The sequence below is a fragment of the Misgurnus anguillicaudatus genome, chromosome 21, assembly GCF_027580225.2.
Source record: "Misgurnus anguillicaudatus chromosome 21, ASM2758022v2, whole genome shotgun sequence".
Taxonomy (NCBI): domain Eukaryota; kingdom Metazoa; phylum Chordata; class Actinopteri; order Cypriniformes; family Cobitidae; genus Misgurnus; species Misgurnus anguillicaudatus.
The window spans coordinates 34,063,909-34,085,061 of NC_073357.2; the positions used below are offsets into that span (position 1 = coordinate 34,063,909).

Sequence of the window (21,153 nt, forward strand, 5' to 3'; positions counted from 1 at the left end):
CTCTTTACTACTTTCTCCCAATACACTACCGTGACACAATGAGGTAAGCAAAGCTTCTGGACTATAAAAGCTAATAAAAGGCACCAAAATACAAGATAATGGCATCTAAATGATTTGGACAAACCAACTTTGTTTGCTTCCAATGGCCATGATTGATCACAATACGTCAGCATTTATATGCAAGATAAACTTTGAAAAGTTATTTTATGCGCTTCATCTGCTTCGTGTTCACATTCTCCTGTATGCACGTGAGGATTCATAGGTTTAAATTGATAAGACAGTGGACCTGCACTTTCCTCATTCTTATCACAGTGTGATTCAGGGGATTCTGGGGGGAGAAGTCCTCCACATGTTCATACCTCTCAGTATTGCTGTTCCCTTTTGGAAAGTTTTTTCAAATCGGAGGTGTGAAAAAGCACTGCTGTAACAGGGTGGGTTCATGACATTTAATTGATTCTTATGAAGACATAAAGAACAGAATAGGCATACATGCTGATGATTCTGGAATTATGTCTGGTTTGATTTTCTGAAATTAGATTGTCAGCGATAAAACATAAGTGCTGCTGCTTCGGCTAGATTTTTTGATGCACTCCAGCCTACACCGGTACCAAAACCATCCCAGTCAAAACCTGCGAAATCTCCACACTGTCTAGGGGCGGCCTCTGGAAAGTGTCCACCTCCACCAATACAGTAATGTAAAAAAAGCATGTTTTTTTTATTTATTTAATCATGCAGAAAAAAATTCGTTTTGTTTGCAGATCACATTGTTTAAAAGTTTGTTATTCAAATAAGGCACTACAGTGAATTGTTTTCAGAACAGAAAAGTAAATTTTGATTGAATACAAGTGAATTATTTTTGTAGTTACTTACATGTTCAGTGTTACATCCAGTTGGTTTAACACCAGAACATACAGCCATGGCAGCTTTCTCATGATTGAAGGCTCTGAATGTGATGAACCCAGACTCAAATTCACCTAAAATATACAGATTTAATATAGATTCAATTTAAGAAATAGTTTATACTATATGGTAATCAATAAAGGGACTATCTAACTTTATTTCCTACTTTTTCCAGCCATGTTATTATATAAACTATAAAATACATTATCATCAATGGTGAAGATGGCTCTGTCCGAAAACTCTAAATTGCTGCCTTCTGCGGCAAGCTTTCCAAGGCAGGAAGGCATCAAGGCATGTCTGAATTCAATGTTAGGTTTACTTCCTGTCTACTGAGATACCTCCATTGTCTTGTCCCACAATTCTATGCGTGGGCGTACAATGAGAATGTGATTGGTCGAGACTGGTCGAGTTCGAAAAAATAAAATGACGGCCAAGGAAGCGACTGGAGCACAAATTTAGTGCAAATAAATATATATTTTTACTTTTTACACCTTTTAATTGCATTTCTAGTGAGAAATTAGTATTGTAGTTTGCAAAAATGTGATTAGGTATCACAAAGGCGCTCTTTGTTTATATTTCAAACACGCTGCCTTTGAAGTGTGTCCGAAATCCTTTCTTTGAGCTGCCTTCATGCCTCCGAAGTCATTGCCAGTCATGAGGCAGCTAGGCAACGAGTCACTGCCTTGAGTTTTCGGACGCAGCCTATATAAACTGCTTTTTCTTTTCCTCATAGTGGATAAAGGTTCTTCGGTCTATAAAAAGGTATGAAGATGTGCTTCTTTTAAGAACCATTTGAGAACCCAAAATGTTTATTCTTTGGCATCACTGGAATGAGCATTTTCAGAACCTATATAAGGAGTGGATGAATAAATCTGTTGATAATACTGATATACATTAAAATGGCTTGAAATGAAATGAATATTGAGATATTATCACACCTCTTGTATGGGGACCATAAAGGGTTTTGGTGTATTCTGCATCACCACTGTCATACACTACTGGAATAGAAGGTCCATTATCCTTGAGACACTCCCCTATTCCAAACCTCACTGGGTATTTCTTAAAAATAGATAAAGATTAATTTAGTATTTATAGTAGTATTTGTAATTGAGTATTTTTCCCAATTTCTTAAACAGGTGCTATTTCATTTTTTTACAATAATGGTAGTTTTGCACAATGTTAAATAGTATTTATGAGTATTAGTACCTATGATTATTCTTTAGTATTTTTCATGGTTCTTTTCATTATGTAACAACCAAAATCATACAGTATTATTGTTACTGTCAAAAATATCTGTTTGATCAGATTCATCAACCTTCTTTAGATTTATAAAAAAAGACAACTTGACAACTGATAATACGATTGAGTAGTGTTTTCAATAGAGCATGACGGCAGCAATGCCAAGATCATGGGTATAATTATTTGGGAACCCACAGCCGTATACCAACAATGCATTGTAAGTGGCTATGGAATGTCTGCTTCAAATGACCAGTAACAAAAACTCATTAACCTTAAATAATCTAAAAAGGTTTCCACCGTTGTAACTTAAGAAGTGAGATGTAGTGTGATATCGCAGGATTGAGGCAGATTTCCACTGCTCCATCTCAATGTTATTAGGAACGTGCCACACAGACACATCTTGTGCTGCAATGTCAAAGTATCCAGGATTCTGTGGAGATGGGATACAGGCTGTTAATTTTATGTAATGAGCATTTTGTAGAACAAAACACAAAATCTGTCTATTTGAAAAGGAAAAAATGTAATATAAATTATATATATATTAATCATTAAAAATACCTTGTAGTCATCGCTGGTAGCAGCCAGTGCTGTTCCAAACGTGACTGTGTTTGACCACGCTCCTTCCCCATCAGGACGGTTGGGGTTACTGCCCTGCTCACTTGACCAGCGATCACCAACAGTGCATTTTCCATACATGTTGTTTTCGTGCACACTGGACACCAACGTCCAGCCTCCCCCCGCTGTGGTCATATCACAGAACGTCTGGTAAATCATCCCATTTTCTGTGGTCAGATAGTATAGGCCATCTGTGTGGACAAAAGCAATTGTGTCATCAATTAAATCCTTAGAATAAAAAAAGAAGAATAGAAAAAACTTACCTTTATAAACGTTGTACTTCTCCTTAATTTCTTTGCAGCTTCGAGCCTTATATTTTAATCTCTCCGGAAGATGTTCAGATTCATCAGATATTTCTTTATCTTGAACAAAAATGCCCTTTACTGCAGAAACTTAAAAATACATGTTAATAATAAATGAAGTGTGAAAAACAACAACTGAGGTATTCTTTAAAGCACTTTGAATACAATTTAATAATACATTTTTGATGTTTTATGTGAATTAAGTTTAAAAAGCAAAAAATAAATCAGTTTATCACTTACTTTTAAAAGACTCACAGAACCATAAATTCAGTGAGAGACTGATGAAAAGAATTCCCCAAAACATCTTTGTGTTGAAGATAGTCTGCAAACAAAAGGAAAAATATTGACCATCCCATAGACTGTAAAGAAATATGGATGTAGTGTCCGTGACATCACCCATGGGTTTGTGAAGAGCTTTTTTGAAGCATGTAGTTGGTGGAGCTTGGTTGTCGCCATTTTGGCCATATGTCACCGTGTTTCACTCGCTGATAACCGAAAATGGGTAAAGAAGCGGGGCATGGCTGAAACCACACCCACCTACATAGCTCGACGACGATAGTGACAGAATTGGCAGTTTACACGTCCCTCGAGTGGCCATACAATGAATTAGGCTTAATATTAGTTAAACGGATGAGTAACAAAAAATTCACCACCCTAACAGTTGTCATGAAGGGAAAAATTAGCTATTCAGACCAAAAGCTTTACCAAGCTGTAAAAATAATATTTTCTGCTGTAAAGTTTTTCAGTTAATCAAGATGCCCTCATCCTTGTTGTTAAGAACGTGGCAGCTGGCCAACGGGAAATAAATGACTCATTGAATTAATTGCTAGCGTTGCTTAGCAGCCAAGGAAATGCATATATGTGAATAAATATTCATGCAAAATGTTCCTGTTTTCTGAAGTTTTTTAAAATCCCTTAAAACTTTTGTGCATTTGTATAAAATACTTTTAAAAGTTCAATTTGCTTCATCATATAATTATTAAATGCGCACTGTAGCAAACTGCAAAAACTATTTTAAAAACTATGAGAATGAGATTATATATCATTATAAACATTCTATCAATTAAAGGTTGTGCAGTACACAACATACTAAAATAATCTTACATATTTTCTCTGGCCTGAATAACAGCATTTTACAAGCTACATCCAATCACATCCAACAGGATTTAAGTAACCCAGTTGTCCGTTCCATCACTGAGCAGGCACGGGCATGTTTTAGGCTGCAGCCAAGCCTGCCGGACAAGCCCTGAAAAGTGAAGCCAAAATGTCTCGATCGCCCCAGTGATTCAAATGTTTGTTTTTAAAATAAGTTTGTTTTTAGTTAGTTATTTAATGATATAAAAAAGGTGGTGTCACGTCATGATTGACAGCTGTGATATCGTGTGATATGCGCATTCTGCGAGAACAAGGGCGGGGTCTTGATTTCGCAGCTTTACTTCCTTCTCACTACTGTGCAGGACTGGTCCTGAAATTGCTACTGCACAGACTCAAGACCCAAGATGTCAGCGACGTATCGGTGGTGGCTTCATTTTTCACCACAGGCGTCGTCCATCTTTTTTACAGTCTATATGGTTGCAGTACATACGCTGAGGGGTCATTGGTTTGGCTCGAGGTGTCATGAGCCATGTTTTAATAGTTTAAAGGGGCGGCCCAATAATATTCATGCATTCAGACTTATTAACACAGTTATTAACACAAAGTTGGTTTCCTCATGCTAAACATGTTACAGAGTATATCAGTGCCGAATAAACGGCAGGAAAATTTTGTGAATCATAAGTTATCCATTCAGTGTTGTATAAAGTGTTTCATGACTCGTGACTTGCTTCTCCCGCAGCTCATAACTCCTTCTGAATTTTTTTCATACGTTTTCGGAAGCTAATCTGTTTTTTATTAATCTGATAAAACTAAAGGCTCTTTGGAGATATGAAGGATGTAATACTACTCTAAAGGTAGGCTACCCTGCTGAAAAAAAAACAATAAAACCATTACAGAAAATTCTAATGGTTTCCATTAAAATACCAATAGGAACCATTAGCTTTTACCATTAAAACCACTACACTAGTGTGTTTTGGTCAATATTCCATTAGAACTAATACATACCATTATAAAACGGTTAGTTGCAATCCTTGATTCTGATTGGTCAATAGGTGTGCTTTATTCACGATAAAACACTGCTATGACCGCTTCACCCAACGGTTCTATTTAATATCACTGCGCCCTTAGCAACACCCTTAGCAACACATAAACATATAATGAGACAAAGTCGTTTTTTGTTTTTATTTGAGCTTTCATGTTGTTGTTCGCAGTCAGGGACTATTTTTTCTAGTGGAAGGAATGCTTTTATTGATTTAACTTCATGAAAGGTGCACTAATATTTTTTTTTTACTTTAATATTTTGTGGTAACCGTTTTATAAAAGCAATAAGGTACTCGAGGCAAGTGCTGTATCGTGAACAAGCAACGGCTGAAGGGGTTGCAGGCACTCCGCTTCGCGTCGTGCCTAACAACGCCCTTCAGCCGTTACTTATTCACGATACAGCACAGCCTCTCGTACCTTATTGCTTACTTAGAGACCAACAAAAACCAATACACTGTAGTGTGTTTTGGGCCATTTTCCATTAGAACCAATAAAATTCCCAATAGAACCATTAGAATTTTCTGTAATGGTTTTATTGTTTTTTTCAGCAGGCTACTCCAGATTAACATCAGATATGCTGAAACAGGTTGTGTTATGGGGGCTTTAAATGTTTTTAATTATAATAACCCACCTGCGGACTCATGATATTTTACAAAATTCGTCTCACTAGAGTCTCAGTTTTTTCAAAACTACACACCATATATACTACAACCATATATAATTTGTCAACAACCATATTTTAGTTTTAGAATAGGCAATTATAATTTAATAGTTACGTATACTGTTTGGGCCCACCTGTGGCCTGTGACAATTAGGGGTTAAACAATGAACCCGCTCTTTAACTATTTAATGTCAGATAAAGCAGAAAAACACATCTTACCTGTTTTGTTGTTGCCCGTGGCTCTTCCACACCGTCTTCAGAAATAACCAAGATGTAGAAGTTGATTCTTCAAGATTCTTGTCAACAGTCAGCTTATATAGGAGTCTAAGGAGGTGTGGAGGTTTTCTATATATGGTAAGGATGGAGGATTTACATCCTAAGGCAAGAACAATTGCTCATCTGCTCTTACGGTAATAAAAACAGACCTTACTGGAAAATGACAGAAAATTCCCGTTTAACCCTTTAGGGGTAAAACTAATACTGTAACTGATGTGAGTGAAACTTTTAATCTCAACACTTTCCAGTTCATCATGTATGTCTTTCCAAAAAAACTTTTAAAGAAAGCAGTGGCGGCTGGTGCTAAAAGATTTTTGGGGGGGCGCAAACATACTCAAAATCAAACCTTTACTGTAGTAATGCAGGGCTGGAAATAGCCGTTTATCCGGTGATGAGTTTCATTACTGCTTAGCTAATGCTAAAAAAAGGTACTGTTGAAGTATAGCTCAACTGGTAGAGCCTATGTTATAGTAGTAGTATTAGTTAACTTAATCAACTGAATGTAGATGAAAGTGTAAGTGATGGACTAACAGCTGATGTTTGTGTCAAAAGGTCCATCAGCCACTACAGATCATTTCAGGAGCGTAAGGCCGAGAAAGCCAACCATGACCGCATGAAAATCAGCTACAAGAGCCTCTTCCTGGTATTCATCATAAACTTACAAAAATATGTGATCAGATCTTCAGTGAACATGAAATGTGTCCGAGTAGAATAACTTGACTTGTGTTTGCATGTGTTGTCTTTACAGGGAGTTCATCTCTATGTGAACAATTTGCCCTACAGCTGGACAGATCAGGAGCTTCATAGAGTCTTCCCCACTTTGGGACCATCACCAATGCTAAGGTATGATGCTTATTCTTAAAAGGAATAGGAAACATTTAACAGTTCCTATGAGTAATACTGTAATTGACATTTACAGTAGATTAAATACACCACATGTATTGGATGTTTCTGTTCTCAGGTGGTGAGGAACGGCAGCCGCAGCCGAGGGTTCGGCTTTGTGTGTTTAATTTTTTTATATGTGGTGTCCCTCTACCTGAATGAATATAAAAAATTACTTTTTTTTATGATGGTGAGTAGGTTACATGAAATGTCTAATTTTATGACATGATACTGGGGTGAAAAGTTTAAACTCCACTGCACTACACCATTATAAACCTGTAGTAAACCTCACTAAGTTTAAGTTTTAGCTGGTTGAGACGGTCAAATATGGACCAGATTCCAATCGGAGAGTTAGAAGATGAGAAGTCTTTGAACTAGGCTGTCAATTAATCTGCGTATGTACTGATATGACATGAAATACAATGTAATGGTCTACAGAGAAACAAGAGAAAAAATTACAAATAATCACCATTCTAAGACTTACATTAACATTAGAATAGAATAAGAATACGGTAATAGCATAGCTACACTGGTATTATCAGTAAATATATATATATAAAACAAATATATCTAACAGAAATGTCATGTGTGTAAAATGGCAATATGGTCAACAATAACACAATAATGGCAGACTCATAAGCACGCGTCAAGACGTGCTTTCCCAGAATCTCTCCATTTACACGACACACACACGAAATTATGCAATACAGGCAAGTATTGGCAAGTATCAATCAGTTATGTCTTAAAGTGAACGCAAACAGTTTCAGAAAGAAGTCGGATATGTATATATGGATCGGTCCTTATCAAGTCTTAAAGTGGCAGAACCCTCAAAAAATTTGCTTATGTTTGTGTCATTATGTTACACAAACAACAGAAGGCAAAGTACTGTAGCTTTAAAAAGATTAAAATATTTTTTAATATTTTAAGAATTAATTTTACAGAATAAGGAAAACAGTGTTATTATATATTTGATTCTATTTCTGTACCTTAATACACCTGTTAGACCTTACAGTACTTTATTTGTAACTTTAGTTATTTTCTAACTTTAGTTTCACCCCCTGTTTTTGATAATCTGAAAATTATCGATTCATGTTTTAAAAAAAAAACTAAACTAATTAATTTAAGCACTATATTGTAAAATGATGTAAGTTCAGAGTATTCATTGAGGTCCACCCAAGAATGCCATAATAAATTAAACTGGGTTCCGCTTTATAGCCACAGCCTGACTTCCATGCTGCTGCGTCCTTATATCCATTCCACTTGGCTCATTTAGAGTCCATATAAATTCAACTCTTTGCTACTTTCTCCCAATACACTCCCGTGACACAATGAGGTAAGCAAAGCTTTTAGACTATAAAAGCTAATAAAAGGCGCCAAAATACAAGATAACTGTAAATGTTTTGAAAACACCCACTTTGTTTGCTTCCAATGGCCATGATTGATCACAATACGTCAGCATTAATATGCAAGATAAACTTTGAATAGTTATTTTATGCGCTTCATCTGCTTTGTGTTCACATTCTCCTGTATGCACGTGAGGGTTCAAAGGTTTAAATTGATAAGACAGTGGACCTGCACTTTCCTCATTCTTATCACAGTGTGATTCAGGGGATTCTGGGGGGAGAAGTCCTCCACATGTTCATACCTCTCAGTACTGCTTATCGCTGTCCATCTCACCTATGTGTGTGTGTGTGTGTGTGTGTGTGTGTGTGTGTGTGTGTGTGTGTGTGTGTGTGTGTGTGTGTGTGTGTGTGTGTGTACATTGTCAGTGTGCAAATTAGCAGTATATAATCACTTAATGGAACTCCTCTTTTATGCAATCTCCACATTTTCTCCACACTTTACCCCCTGTTAACAACGCCCCCTTTTGGAAAGTATTTTTAAATCGGAGGTGTGAAAAAGAAAAGCACTGCTGTAACAGGGTGGGTTCATGACATTTAATTGATTCTTATAAAGACATAAAGTACAGAATAGGCATACATGCTGATGATTCTGGAATTATGTCTGGTTTGATTTTCTGAAAATAGATTGTCAGCGATAAAACATAAGTGCTGCTGCTTCGATTAGATTTTTTGATGTACTCCAGCCTACACCGGTACCATAACCATCCCAGTCAAAACCTGCGAAATCTCCACACTGTCTAGGGGCGGCCTCTGGAAAGTGTCCACCTCCACCAATACAGTACTGTAAAAAAGCATGTTTTTAATTTAATCATGCAGAATAATGTACATTTTGTTTGCAGTTCACATTTTTCAAAAGTTTGTTATTTACATAAGGCACTACAGTGAATTGTTTTCAGAACAGAAAAGTAATTTTTGATTGAATACTAGTGACTCATTTTTGTAGTAACTTACATGTTCAGTGTTACATCCAGTTGGTTTAACACCAGAACAAACAGCCATGGCAGCTCTTTCAAAATTGAAGACTCTGAATGTGATGAACCCAGACTGAAATTCCCCTAAAATATACAGATTTAATATAGATTCAACACTGTAAAAAATTCTGTAGAAATTACAGTGTTATTGGGTATTACTGGCAACTAGCTGCCAGTAACTTAATGTAGATTTTACATTTATATTATTTACTGGCAAAAGTTTGTTCAAAGTTAAATTAACATTAAACATTTTCAGTCTATGGGCTTTATCTTACACCCGGCGCAATGCAGCGCAATGCGCGACGCAAGTGTCATTTGCTATTTTCCACCCTGCGCAATTATAATTTTCACATTTAGCGCCGCGTTGTTTAAATAGCAAATGCATTTGCGCCCCCTTTTGTGCCCATGGGCGTTTTGGTCTGAAAACGAGGTGTGTTCAGGCGCATTGTTGGCACGTTGCTATTTTGAGGCAACTAAAATAGACTACGCCATTGACCAACAAAAACTTGGTCTAAAGTCAATGCCGCAATATATATTTTTTTGTTATTTATAGAGCGCAATAGTAATATGCGCCTAAACGGGACGACAACGTGGGTTTGCTTAACACATACATGAATGCGCAGCAGCACAAAAATGCTTTTAAATATGAAAGATTAAAGGATTGAATGTAGAAGATTATTATTGAGTCTCTTGGACATAAATGAGGAGTAATTATGAGACGCTAGAAGGCGCAAAGAACTGCTTCACCTGTAGCCTGGTAAGTAAATAAATGCTTTGCTTTAAACAAATGCATATGTTTTTAAATGTTTTTTTTAAATGCTACCTCACGGATTTACTGTATATGATGACTCTGTACCTGTGGATATGCTGAGATGAGAAACATTTTTAAGTAATGCTTAAAAAATCTCGTGACGCTGTCCAAGTGCTGAAAGGAGGGCCGTTTGTAAATTCTTTGTCTCCTGTTTGTTACAAATATAGTATTTTTAGAGTACAAATCTTTTCTTACATACTTGTTAATTATTTTTGATGATATTGGATAGCCATACATTTAAAGCAACTATAAGCCTGCTTTTTTACTTCCATGACTTAAAGAAAACGGGTTTTAACAATTTCAATACAAGTGAAAACAACACAATTATTTAACATTAATCTTAAACTGGGGATGTTCTTCCTCCGCTTAGTTTTTCAGTTTACAAAGTCCGTCATCTAAATAGGGATTAGACATAGCGCCAGCGCAACAGGCTTTAAAGGGGATGAGAGCTGAGACTCTCATTGGTTTATTGCACGTTATGCCCGAAATACTCCCATTTCTCATTAAAAAAATTGTACCAACCCTTTTCGACCATGCGCTCGGCGCACAAATCATTTTTCCCGTCGTTAAATTAGCAAAAGTGGATTCGGACACGCCCATTTAGACGTTGCGCTGTGCGCTTTAGACAATGCGCTTAGATCGTTAAAATAGGGCCCTTTATCTACTACAGTAAGTTACTGGCAACCAGCTGCTTAATTACAGCAAATTTTTACAGTGAATTTAAGAAATAGTTTATATGATATGATAATCAATAAAGGGACTAATCTTCTTTTTCCAGCCATGTTATTATGTAAACTATAAAATACATTATTATCAAAGGCGAATATATAAACTGCTTGTGCTTTTCTTCATAGTGGATAAAGGTTCTTCAGTCTATAAAAGGTATGAAGAAGTGCTTCTTTTAAAAGGAATGTTTCACCCAAAAAATGAATTTCTTTGTTCTGATGAACACAAGGGAAGATATTTTGAGGAATGTCTGCAACCAAACCGATCATGAGCCCCATTCACCTCCATAGGACAAAATAATACCATGGAAATGAATGGGGTCCACAAACGGCTTGGCCACAAACATTCCCCAAAACATCCTCCTTTGTGTTTATAAGAACAAAGAAATGTATACAGGTTTGTAACAACACGAGAGTGAGTAAATAATGACAGAATTTTCATTTTTGGGTGAACTATCCCTTTACGAACCATTTAAGAAACCAAAATATTTATTCTATGGCATCACTGGAATGAGCATTTTCAGAACCTATATTAGGAGTGGATGAATAAATCTGTTGATAATATTGATATACATAAAAATGGCTTGAAATGAAATGAATATTGAAATATTATCACACCTCTTGAATGAGGACCATAAAGGGTTTTGGTATATTCTGCATCACCACTGTCATACACTACTGGAATAGAAGGTCCATTATCCTTGCCACAGTCCCCTATTCCAAACCTCACTGGGTATTTCTGAAAAATAAATAAAGATTAATTTAGTATTTATAGTAGTATTTGTGTATTTTTCCCAATTTCTTAAACAGATGCTATTTTATTTATTTTACAATAATGGTACTGTTTTGCACAATGTTAAATAGTATCTATGATGATTATTCTTTAGTATTTTTTAGTATTTTTCATGCATTATGTAACAACCAACATCATACAGTATTATAATTACTGTCAAAAATCTCTGTTTGATCAGATTCATCAACCTTCTTTAGACTTAATAAAACTTGACAACTTGACAACTGATAATACAATTGAGTAGTGTTTTCAATAGAGCATGACGGCAGCAATGCCAAGATCATGGGTATGATTATTTGGGAACCCACAGCCGTATACCAACAATGCATTGTAAGTGGCTATGAGATGTCTGCTGTAAATGACCAGTAACAAAAACTTATTAACCTTAAATAATTTGAAAAGATTTCCACCGTGGTCACTTAAGAAGTGAGATGTAGTGTGATATCGCAGTATTGAGGCAGATTTCCACTGCTCCATCTCAATGTTATTAGGAACGTGCCACACAGACACATCTTGTGCTGCAATGTCAAAGTATCCAGGATTCTGTGACAGGTAGGACACAGGCTGTCAATTCTATTTAATGAGCATTTTTAAATCGTAGTCATATGGGTCATTCTACAAAAAAGGTGGAAGTGCTTGTCCTTTGCTTTTGCAGACCCCTTAATCATTTAATTTGACCCAATAATCCCATAATGATATATATTTAACAAATATAGACTGTCCTTAACATGATGAGAGAGTTTATTTATTTAATTTTCTTTTTTTTCCTTTTTTAAACTTGTTTTTAAATGTCTGGTCTTGAAAATTGCCCTGTCCCTTTGATCATACACAGACACGTGCACACATAGACATCAAAGGGGGCTTGAGCACCTGCCCTTTTTATTCTTGGAGAGAAAGTGCCCTTTTTTTCTGGGGTGCTTTAAAAAAAAAGATCTTTATTCATATAACAACTGATGTCTGTCTGTTTCTTGTGTTTTTTACTTGTTGCTTATTTAATTTAACACGAATTAATTCAGAAATCTTTTAAATGAGATTTAAACTCTTATATAAAGAAAAATAGCGCTAGTTGTGGCACACAAATGGTTAACAGATGAGTCCCGCCTCCAAAATTCACATCGCTAATATGATTGGCTTTACCTTTCCTTAGTCCCGCCTCTGTAACTTTTTTTCCGCCTCTGTAACTTACTTCGCTTTATGATTGGTTTGTCTACACTCGTGCTGCATCATTCGCGCTTCAAGCGCCAAAGCTCAGCCTGAACGAGACGCGATCATGTGCATGATTATGCAGGCAGCTACCGGTAAGTGTGTGAGGAAGATAGCATTCTTATATTAACAGTTTTATGCACAAAATATGGGACACGTTGTTACATATAACGATTCAGGGACATTGTTTTCCACGACAATCCCATATTAAACTGAAGAGTTGCAAACTTGTAACAGTGTAGTGTAGCTATGTAGTTTAAACAGACTGCTCATAAAATAATAAAGTATAAACAATAAAATAATTGCTAACTGCAGTAGTAAGCTTTTTTTGTTTGCGTTTTTTGTAATGGCTGTTAAATAAGTAGCCTATAATGTGTTATACTGGAGTGCTGGAGTAGATTGGGAAGAAATCTGATGGTTCAGTATTTTACTTGCACAGTGAGAATTTTCACTGACATCACAAAAAGTAAAATATAAAATACAAATAAAATAGGCCTAATCTATATTTGTTGTTTCTGACATGTGTAACCCTAATAAATATGAAACCTAAGATTAAAGGTGCCAAAGGATGTGTTGTCATAATATGTTAAATTGTTCTTTGACAATTACATAGAAGGTATGTTGCTTTATTAAGTGCAAAAATTATCCAGAAACGTTTTTACATGTCTATTTACAACCCTAGAATTTGTCATTTTAATTAAATGGTCTATTTTTGCCCTATTTGAAAGGGTCATGAATAATAATGTTGAGCTCTGCTCTGATTGCTCTGCTCTGAGGCTCATGCCAGAAGCTCACATTAGTAAACAGACCTTATATTTTGAGCCCTAATCAGACAAAAATACATTTTGTGTAACAACTATTCAGCTAAATGCTAGTAGGGATGCAGCGATTAACCGGTTTCACTATAAACCGCGCTTTAAAATGTCACGGTTAAGTAACCGTAAAGCCTCCGGACACCGCGTGTTTTTGTTTCACGCACGCACACATAAACCAGATCCACGAACCACCAAGAGGCGCGTGCGGCATGCGACATGCTCATTAGCGCACTGTATGACAAAGCTCCGCGTTCAAAAGAATATGTGCGCGTGACACGTCTCTTGGTTGTTCGTGCATCTGGTGTGTGTGTGTGTGTGTGTGTGTGTGTGTGCCTGCACGGGTGCGTGAAAGAGCCACACTCCAATCGGTCTGTGCAGCATTAAAAAACTCCTCCTCGCGGATCAAATCCGGGCGGGGCTCCTAGTGGTCTGACTGCATTTAATAAAGTTGAATTATTTTAATGCGTTAATGATTTATGAATTAATAGCATGAGTTAACACGTTAATGCTGCCAATCCAAAATTACTCGCAGAACCCAGTCCAGGATGACCCTGTGTTATTATTCGTTTTGAGAGGCTCTTATCATTTTTAATACTTCAAACAAATCAAAATAATATACATTTAGTTTTATAATATATTTATAATATATTATAATATTATAATATATATTCAGTCCAAATATAAAATTACATTTATTCAAAAGATCATTAAAATGAATAGCCTACAGGTTTCAAAAGGCACCTATACTGTTTAAGTCAAAGCCTGCTAGGTTATTATTATTATCATTTCTCAAAGAATTACAGAAAAAATACACAAACTGAAAATACAAAAGAATTTAGCAATTGTTAAAAAATTTATTCATGTGATTTTTTACATTAATGTTGTAAAATAAATTAGTCCATTATAACCGTAATAACCGTACAACCGTGATTATTTATCAGACTATAACCGTACCATCACAATCTATAATCGTTGCATCCCTAAATGCTAGCATATGATATAGCATTTATTGACATGTATCGCTAACTCAGCAGTCACAACTTTGTTTTTAGCATTTTAACAAATTTGTAATTAATGTGTAATTTAATGTTTTCAAAACATGCACATTGTGTAATGGCTTCCTTTGCTGCTCTATAAATCTAGACTACTAAGGAGACCATGGTGTCTGTGTGAACTGATTATTTTGTAGACATCTTTTGAAAATTAAACAATTGCGTGAGTTTGAGGAAGATAAAATTAATTAACTTTTTTAATATTTTTTTTAAAAGGAAGTCAGAATTGCGTTAATATATATACTTTTTGTTTAAAAAAAAAAGAAAAAAATATACATAATTATAAGAAGTGCCCTTTATTTCACTTGAGCCCCTGCCCCTCAAAATGTCTGTGAACGTTCCTGATCATACATGGAAGTTGAACTGTGTACTTATTATTTAAAACCATGTTTTTTATAAAACAAATCTAATTTACATTTACCTTTAACCCCGTATGAATTTACTACAACACTGAAATGGTAAAAATACACTATTAATATGAATAATATCAAATAAATATTTGTCCCCCAAATTTTTGTCATTGGTGTTACCCCACCCAAAGCACTTTTATTTTGAAACAATGCATCAGCTCTTTGAAGTTTTTCATGGGTCAAGAGGTCAGTGGAAGAAGTGCAGTGGAGGAAGGCAAAAGGTTTTTGAGATGTCTTACCTTAGTTGTCTAAAATATCATGATATATCTAAGAATTTTGAGATAAGATTTTTTGGATGTCATTAGTGTTACTCTTTTTTATAGCTGGGAGTGTTAAGATCTTTACATAAAAATACATTATACTGAATAAGTATGTGATTGTTACATCTCTGATGAATCTCTGTTAAAATATTTTTTTCTGTAAATTGTCATTGGTGTTACCGTCATTAGTGTTACTTCTCTAATGAGTCCTTCCTGAGCACTATTCCTTTAACTGACCAGCATAAAAACAAAACAAGATGGAAAATTTTATGAAAGTTTATAGGTTTTATCATATTCATTATCTATTATTATATTCTAATTTTGTCATTGGTGTTACATTGTGTCATTGGTGTTAAACCAAGTTTTGGTGTTATGAATGTATTTTCTTGTACTTTCTAGTAATATTTTGTTGTTGATATGGGATGTAAGACATTGTTGATATTTCAGTCATTGCATCAAAGCCCTTTTGGTGGAATATTTTGTTAGTTTTTGTTAGTTTTAAAGAAAAAAGTCAAACTGAGAATCAAATAATTTCATACAATGCTGGGTAAAGATGAAGAATTTAATTAAACAAATATTAATAATCAATTTTTTTTGCTGTTATCATTCCTCTACTCAATCTTTTACTAAATACACAAGCTGTATTTAGAAAAATATTTAGTATCAACATTAAGTAAGGGATAATGTAGAGGCAGCCGGTAGTTATTGGGAAATAAGCCCCGACAGTGTGATCAGGACCCGACGCGAAGCGGAGGGTCTTGTATCACACTGAAGGGGCTTATTTCCCAATAACTACCGGCTGCCTCTACATTATCCCGCTTATTACACGGCTACTTGCCACATAAGAAAAAAAAACTGGACATGAATATGAATTTGAAACGTTTTATTGGCATATTTGTTTTAAATTAACATTTTTATCCTTCCGCGGAACTTTGCACAGATGCATAAAATGATTGTAATACCTTATTAAGATCCTCTGCTTCATACTTGTCTGTCTCCATTTTTTCTCTTTTAGCCAGTCTTTGAGAAGTTTTAATGCCCATTCTGTATTTTTTGTGTGATGGCTTCGTAGCTGTCATGCTCTTTTTTTGTCAAGTTCAGTCTCAGTAAGCTGTCTGTGTCTTGTCGTGGTTGTCGAGTGTTTGTCACAAGATGGCGCCAAACAGACAGCAATCTTTATTGATCTTTATTGGCGCGGAGCGATTTTTGCTTGTGCAAGTAGTACCGGCTATGCGTTATTATTTTGGAGCGGTTATTATTTGAAAAGAACGAACCTGGAAATGTCTCAACTGACCAATCAGAATCAAGCATTCCAGAGAGCCGTGTAATAATGTTTTTTAAAACACAGGTAACACCAATGACAAATAAATGACTCATGGATTCTTTATTAAAATGTATTAAAAAGTTAAAAATAGATTAAGCTCCCCGTTTTGCAGATTCATAGATTTGACAAGTTAATTAATGCTATTAAAGAAGTTTTGGGTATGTTGAAAGAAGTTCATTTTATGAAATTTCCATCACCCGAATTCCACTTTTCTGTAGAATGACCCATATAACAAATACAAAATCTACAAATGTCTATTTGAAAAGAACAAAAATGTAATATAAATTATATTTTACTATATATGTTTATTCATTATAAAAATACCTTGTAGTCATCGCTGGTAGCACCCAATACTGTACCAAACGTGACTGTGTTTGACCACGCTCCTTCCCCGTCAGGACGGTTGGGGTTACTGCCCTGCTCACTTGACCAGCGATCACCAACAGTGCATTTTCCATACATGTTGTTCTCGTGCACACTGGACACCAACGTCCAGCCTCCCCCCGCTGTGGTCATATCACAGAACGTCTGGTAAATCACCCCATTTTCTGTGGTCAGATAGTATAGGCCATCTGTGTGGACAAAAGCAATTGTGTCATCAATTAAATCCTTAGAATAAAAAAAGAAAAAGAATAGAAAAAACTTACCTTTATTAATGTTGTACTTCTCCTGAATTTCTTTGCAGCTTCGAGCCTTATATCTGAATCTCTCCAGAAGATGTTCAGATTCATCAGATGTTTCTTTATCTTGAACTAAAAATATGCCCTTTACTGCAGAAAATTTAAAAGACATGTTAATAATAAATGTGTGAAAACAACAACTGAGGTATTCTTCAAAGCACTTTAACAATATCAACTCAAGTTTAATACATTTAAATGTTTTATGTGAGTTTTAAAGAGCAATAAATAAATCAGTTTATCACTTACTTTTAAAAGACTCACAGAACCATAAATTCAGTGAGAGGCTGATGAGAAGAATTCCCCAAAACATCTTTGTGTTGAAGATAGTCTGTAAACAAAAGAAGAAATATTAACCAACCCCTGCTCCTTTCATTTTGGCAAAGTGGGCAAAGAAAATGTAACTATCTTTTACATAGTAATGTGTCTTTCAAATAACAAATTGCTTCTGTTGGATAATTCTTGAATGAAAAATGTGCAGAATAGACCATTGGACCAGAACATCAGAATAGTACATCTACGAGATCTACAAGAGCACGTTTCATCCCTATATGTTGTCTCAGATGACATTTATCCTGTGGCAGCTAACGTAGCTTCTAATTTTGAAATTGAGGTTTGTTTGCAATTCGCAATCTCACCGGTAGATTCTGTTAAAACATACCACTCTAAAAACAAACGGTGCTATATAGCACCAATAGTGGTTCTTTGCTCGTAATCATAGAAGAACCGTTTTTAGTGCCATATAGCACCGGTGAAGCACCAGTGAAGAACCTCTGTAGAACCATATAATGCTATGTAGAACCATATGTGGTGCTATATGGCCCCTATTTGGTTCTACACAGGTGCAACACAGGTGCTATATGGCACTAAAAACGGTTCTTCTATGATTACGAGCAAAGAACCACTTTTTGTTTTGTTTTTAGATAGTACACCTTTAAAGATCATGATCTTCCTGATCCAAACTTTAGTTTGTGTGTAATGTTGCTATAATAGCATAAAAATTCCTGTAAAATGATAAAGCTCTAAGTTCACTGCCAGGCGATATATTTTCCTTAACAGAATTCCCATTTCAAAGCCTACAGCAAATGTCCGGTTTGGACTACAGCTCTTTACTTCTAGCAAGTATTTTTTTACTAAATACTACAATAAATAAGAACCATCGGAAGCGTTTGATATTTTGAGGTGTTTTTATTTTACATGAAAATTTTCGTCACTTTTAACCGAAACGTAGGGATGACAAAATATATATCTTTTATTTTGGTACTGATGAAATTTCATTGAAACCTATTGATGAGAAGGTAGTTAAATAAATGCGGAAATTTGGTAGTGACATTTGTGGTGGTAGATTAGCGAACATCGTGTCAGAACATCAGAACTCCAGGCATCATTCTAAAAACCAGGGGTCTGAGTCTGAATATGACAATCTAATTCCAACTAAATGGCCCAATCCAACTAAAACAGTAAATGTTCATGAAATGAGAAAGTTACAAGCAAAAAAATACTCAATATTACTCGCTGGACGTTGGGTCAAATACATTTTTAGCTTGAGTTGAATATTTTTACCTTGCGCAAAGACACATTTGAGGCGAATAGCGCGTGTTTTCATGGCAAACGCACCGCCCAATTTGCGTCGTTCCCATCACCCGGCTTCTATTTGTCTTTTCATTGACTTTATATGTAATCTACAAATAACTGAATCCGCGTTTGGTGTGTAGCCCCATTAGTTTGAATGTAGTTGTATATTATTGATTTTAAAAACCAGTTATAATTAACTTTAGAAGGTTAGAAGAAATAAACTTAATAATATGTAAATTAAACCAACAGCAATATGCATAAATGAACTGGAATGTTATGCCGCGCACACACACACCAAACATCGCGTTCCTTCTTTTCAACCATATATAGTTTGTCACAATTATTTTAGTTTTAGAATAGGCTATTATCGGTTACGTAAACTATTTGGGCCCACCTGTGGGCCTGTGACAATTAAGGGGTAATAACACTCTCTACAACTATTCAACGCCAGTTAAGGCAGAAAAAAATCACCTCTTACCTGTATTGTATTGTTGGCAATCGTGTCTCTTCCACGTGGTCTTCAGAAATAGCAAGTTGCTTCAAGAGCATTAATTCTTGTCATACAGCCAGCTTATATAGGAGCCTAAGGAGGTGTTGAGGTTTTCTGTATATGGCAAGGATGCCTGATAAACAACCTAAAAAGGCAAAAACATTTGCTCATCTGCTCTTACCGAAATTAAGTAAAACAGAATGTAACCTCACTGGAAAATTACAGAGAAGACAATCGACCCTTTAGGGGTAAAACTAATACTATAACTGATGTGAGTGAAACATTTAATCTCAACACTTTCAAACTGTTCATCATGTATGTCTTTCCAAAAAAAAGAAACTCTTAAAGGGATAATTCACTTTAAAATGAAAATTCTCATCATTTACTCATCCACCTGTATGAATTTCTTTTTTCTGATGAACACAAAATAAGATATTTTCAAAAATGATAGTAAACACACAGCAGATAGTGAACATTGACTTCCATAGTAGGAATAAAAAAATATGATGACATTTAATGGGTACTGTCAACCCTGTGCTTACAATCATTTATCAAAATATTTATTGAATAGTCATTTATCACAATACTTCCAAAAGTATTCCAAAATATTTTTCCTACTATGGAAGTCTAAGGTCACTTATTGATGTGTGTTTATCATAATTTCTCAAAATATCTTCTTTTGTGTTCATCAGAAAAAAAATCTATACAGGTTTAGAACAACATGAGGATGAGTAAATGATGACAGAATTTTCATTTCTAAAGTGAACTATCCCTTTAAATTGACCCAATATTATTTTTAATTAATAGACAGAGCATGTAAGGAAAGTGTAATGAAAATTTCCTGAGGAAAAGTAAATCTCCTTATGATGGCTCTATTCTATCTTTATAGAGCATTAAGATGCCTTTGTATATACAGTGGTGGCCATTATAAGGAGATTTAGGTCATTTTGCTTACTGTTAAAATGTTAGTTTAGTGCTCTTATGAATGTTTTCAAGATGACTTTGTTTAAGGTTAACTCTTGAATTAAATGAAATAACATCCTTCTTCATGGCCAGTGTCAGCATATTTCAACTTTGTAGCCGTGTTATTTTTTTCACCGTTTTTTGATAGTGTTGATAATGTGTCTTACAGACAGCCTAATCATGATGATTACTGCGTTTGTCTTATCAAATGTAGACTATGTTGCAATGAGCTTTCCTGTCAGCAGTAAGCCCGTCTCACCCTGAATGATGTCCCTTACAGTCACGCTGAGAATTATCGGCACTCTTTATAAATATGAATCAGACATCATTTCTCTATTCCAAATCTCTTTAGATCCTTCAAATTCCCAGGTTCTGTCTCCTCTTTAGCAAGGCTTTGAACCGATTCACAGAACGAAAACAAAAACCAGAAACTTTTGATGTTTTGCAAGGAACAGAAACGAAACCAGAAACTTAAAAAATATATGTTCCGGAACAGAATCGTTTATTTAAAATAATGATAACCAGTTGATACCGTTATTTTTTTCTGTTCTTTGACAAGATTTTTGTGCGATATGACTCGGTGAAGTTCACTTCCGGTCGTTGTTGACTCATCTGTGAAATGAGAAGCTTGCCACCATCAAGTACCCTACTCAAGCCCAAGTCTATCTCG

The 21,153-nt window shown here is 35.3% G+C and overlaps 2 protein-coding genes and 1 long non-coding RNA gene across 3 annotated transcripts; 1 reads left to right on the forward strand and 2 right to left on the reverse strand.

Annotated features, from left to right (window-relative positions):
- Nucleotides 1-432: 432 nt before the first annotated feature.
- On the reverse strand, nt 433-6,222 carry LOC129443729 (intelectin). The gene is made up of 8 exons (XM_055203962.2): nt 6,073-6,222; nt 3,297-3,378; nt 3,018-3,146; nt 2,698-2,945; nt 2,411-2,569; nt 1,839-1,959; nt 871-974; nt 433-693 (listed from the first exon to the last, which is right to left on the reverse strand). Exons 2-8 carry the CDS (start codon nt 3,358-3,360, stop codon nt 541-543), a joined length of 978 nt encoding a protein of 325 aa, XP_055059937.2. The 5' UTR covers nt 3,361-3,378; nt 6,073-6,222; the 3' UTR covers nt 433-540.
- Nucleotides 6,223-6,798: 576 nt separating this feature from the next.
- Nucleotides 6,799-7,192, forward strand: LOC141352883 (uncharacterized). The gene is made up of 2 exons (XR_012359953.1): nt 6,799-6,972; nt 7,091-7,192. It is a non-coding gene; the product is annotated as an uncharacterized lncRNA (long non-coding RNA).
- A 1,742-nt stretch (nt 7,193-8,934) lies between these two features.
- Nucleotides 8,935-17,570, reverse strand: LOC129443756 (intelectin-like). Its single transcript, XM_073858835.1, has 6 exons — nt 17,426-17,570; nt 17,103-17,350; nt 12,099-12,257; nt 11,540-11,660; nt 9,366-9,469; nt 8,935-9,195 (listed from the first exon to the last, which is right to left on the reverse strand). The coding sequence occupies exons 1-6, from the start codon at nt 17,568-17,570 to the stop codon at nt 9,043-9,045; spliced, it is 930 nt and encodes a 309-aa protein (XP_073714936.1). The 3' UTR covers nt 8,935-9,042.
- Nucleotides 17,571-21,153: the final 3,583 nt, after the last annotated feature.

Bases quoted from the DNA above. Each gene is read 5' to 3' on its own strand.
- LOC129443729 (XM_055203962.2), bottom strand. From the start codon at position 3,360: ATGTTTTGGGGAATTCTTTTCATCAGTCTCTCACTGAATTTATGGTTC. The intron at 3,147-3,296 runs GTAAGTGATAAA...TGTATTTTTAAG, and splicing joins GTTCTGTGAGTCTTTTAAAA to TTTCTGCAGTAAAGGGCATT. The intron at 1,960-2,410 runs GTTAATGAGTTT...TCTATTTTTAAG, and splicing joins ACCTTTTTAGATTATTTAAG to AAATACCCAGTGAGGTTTGG.
- LOC129443756 (XM_073858835.1), bottom strand. From the start codon at position 17,570: ATGTCTTTTAAATTTTCTGCAGTAAAGGGCATATTTTTAGTTCAAGAT. The intron at 12,258-17,102 runs GTATTTTTATAA...TACCTGTCACAG, and splicing joins CTACCAGCGATGACTACAAG to AATCCTGGATACTTTGACAT. The intron at 9,470-11,539 runs GTGTGATAATAT...TGTATATTTTAG, and splicing joins TTATGGTCCTCATTCAAGAG to GGGAATTTCAGTCTGGGTTC.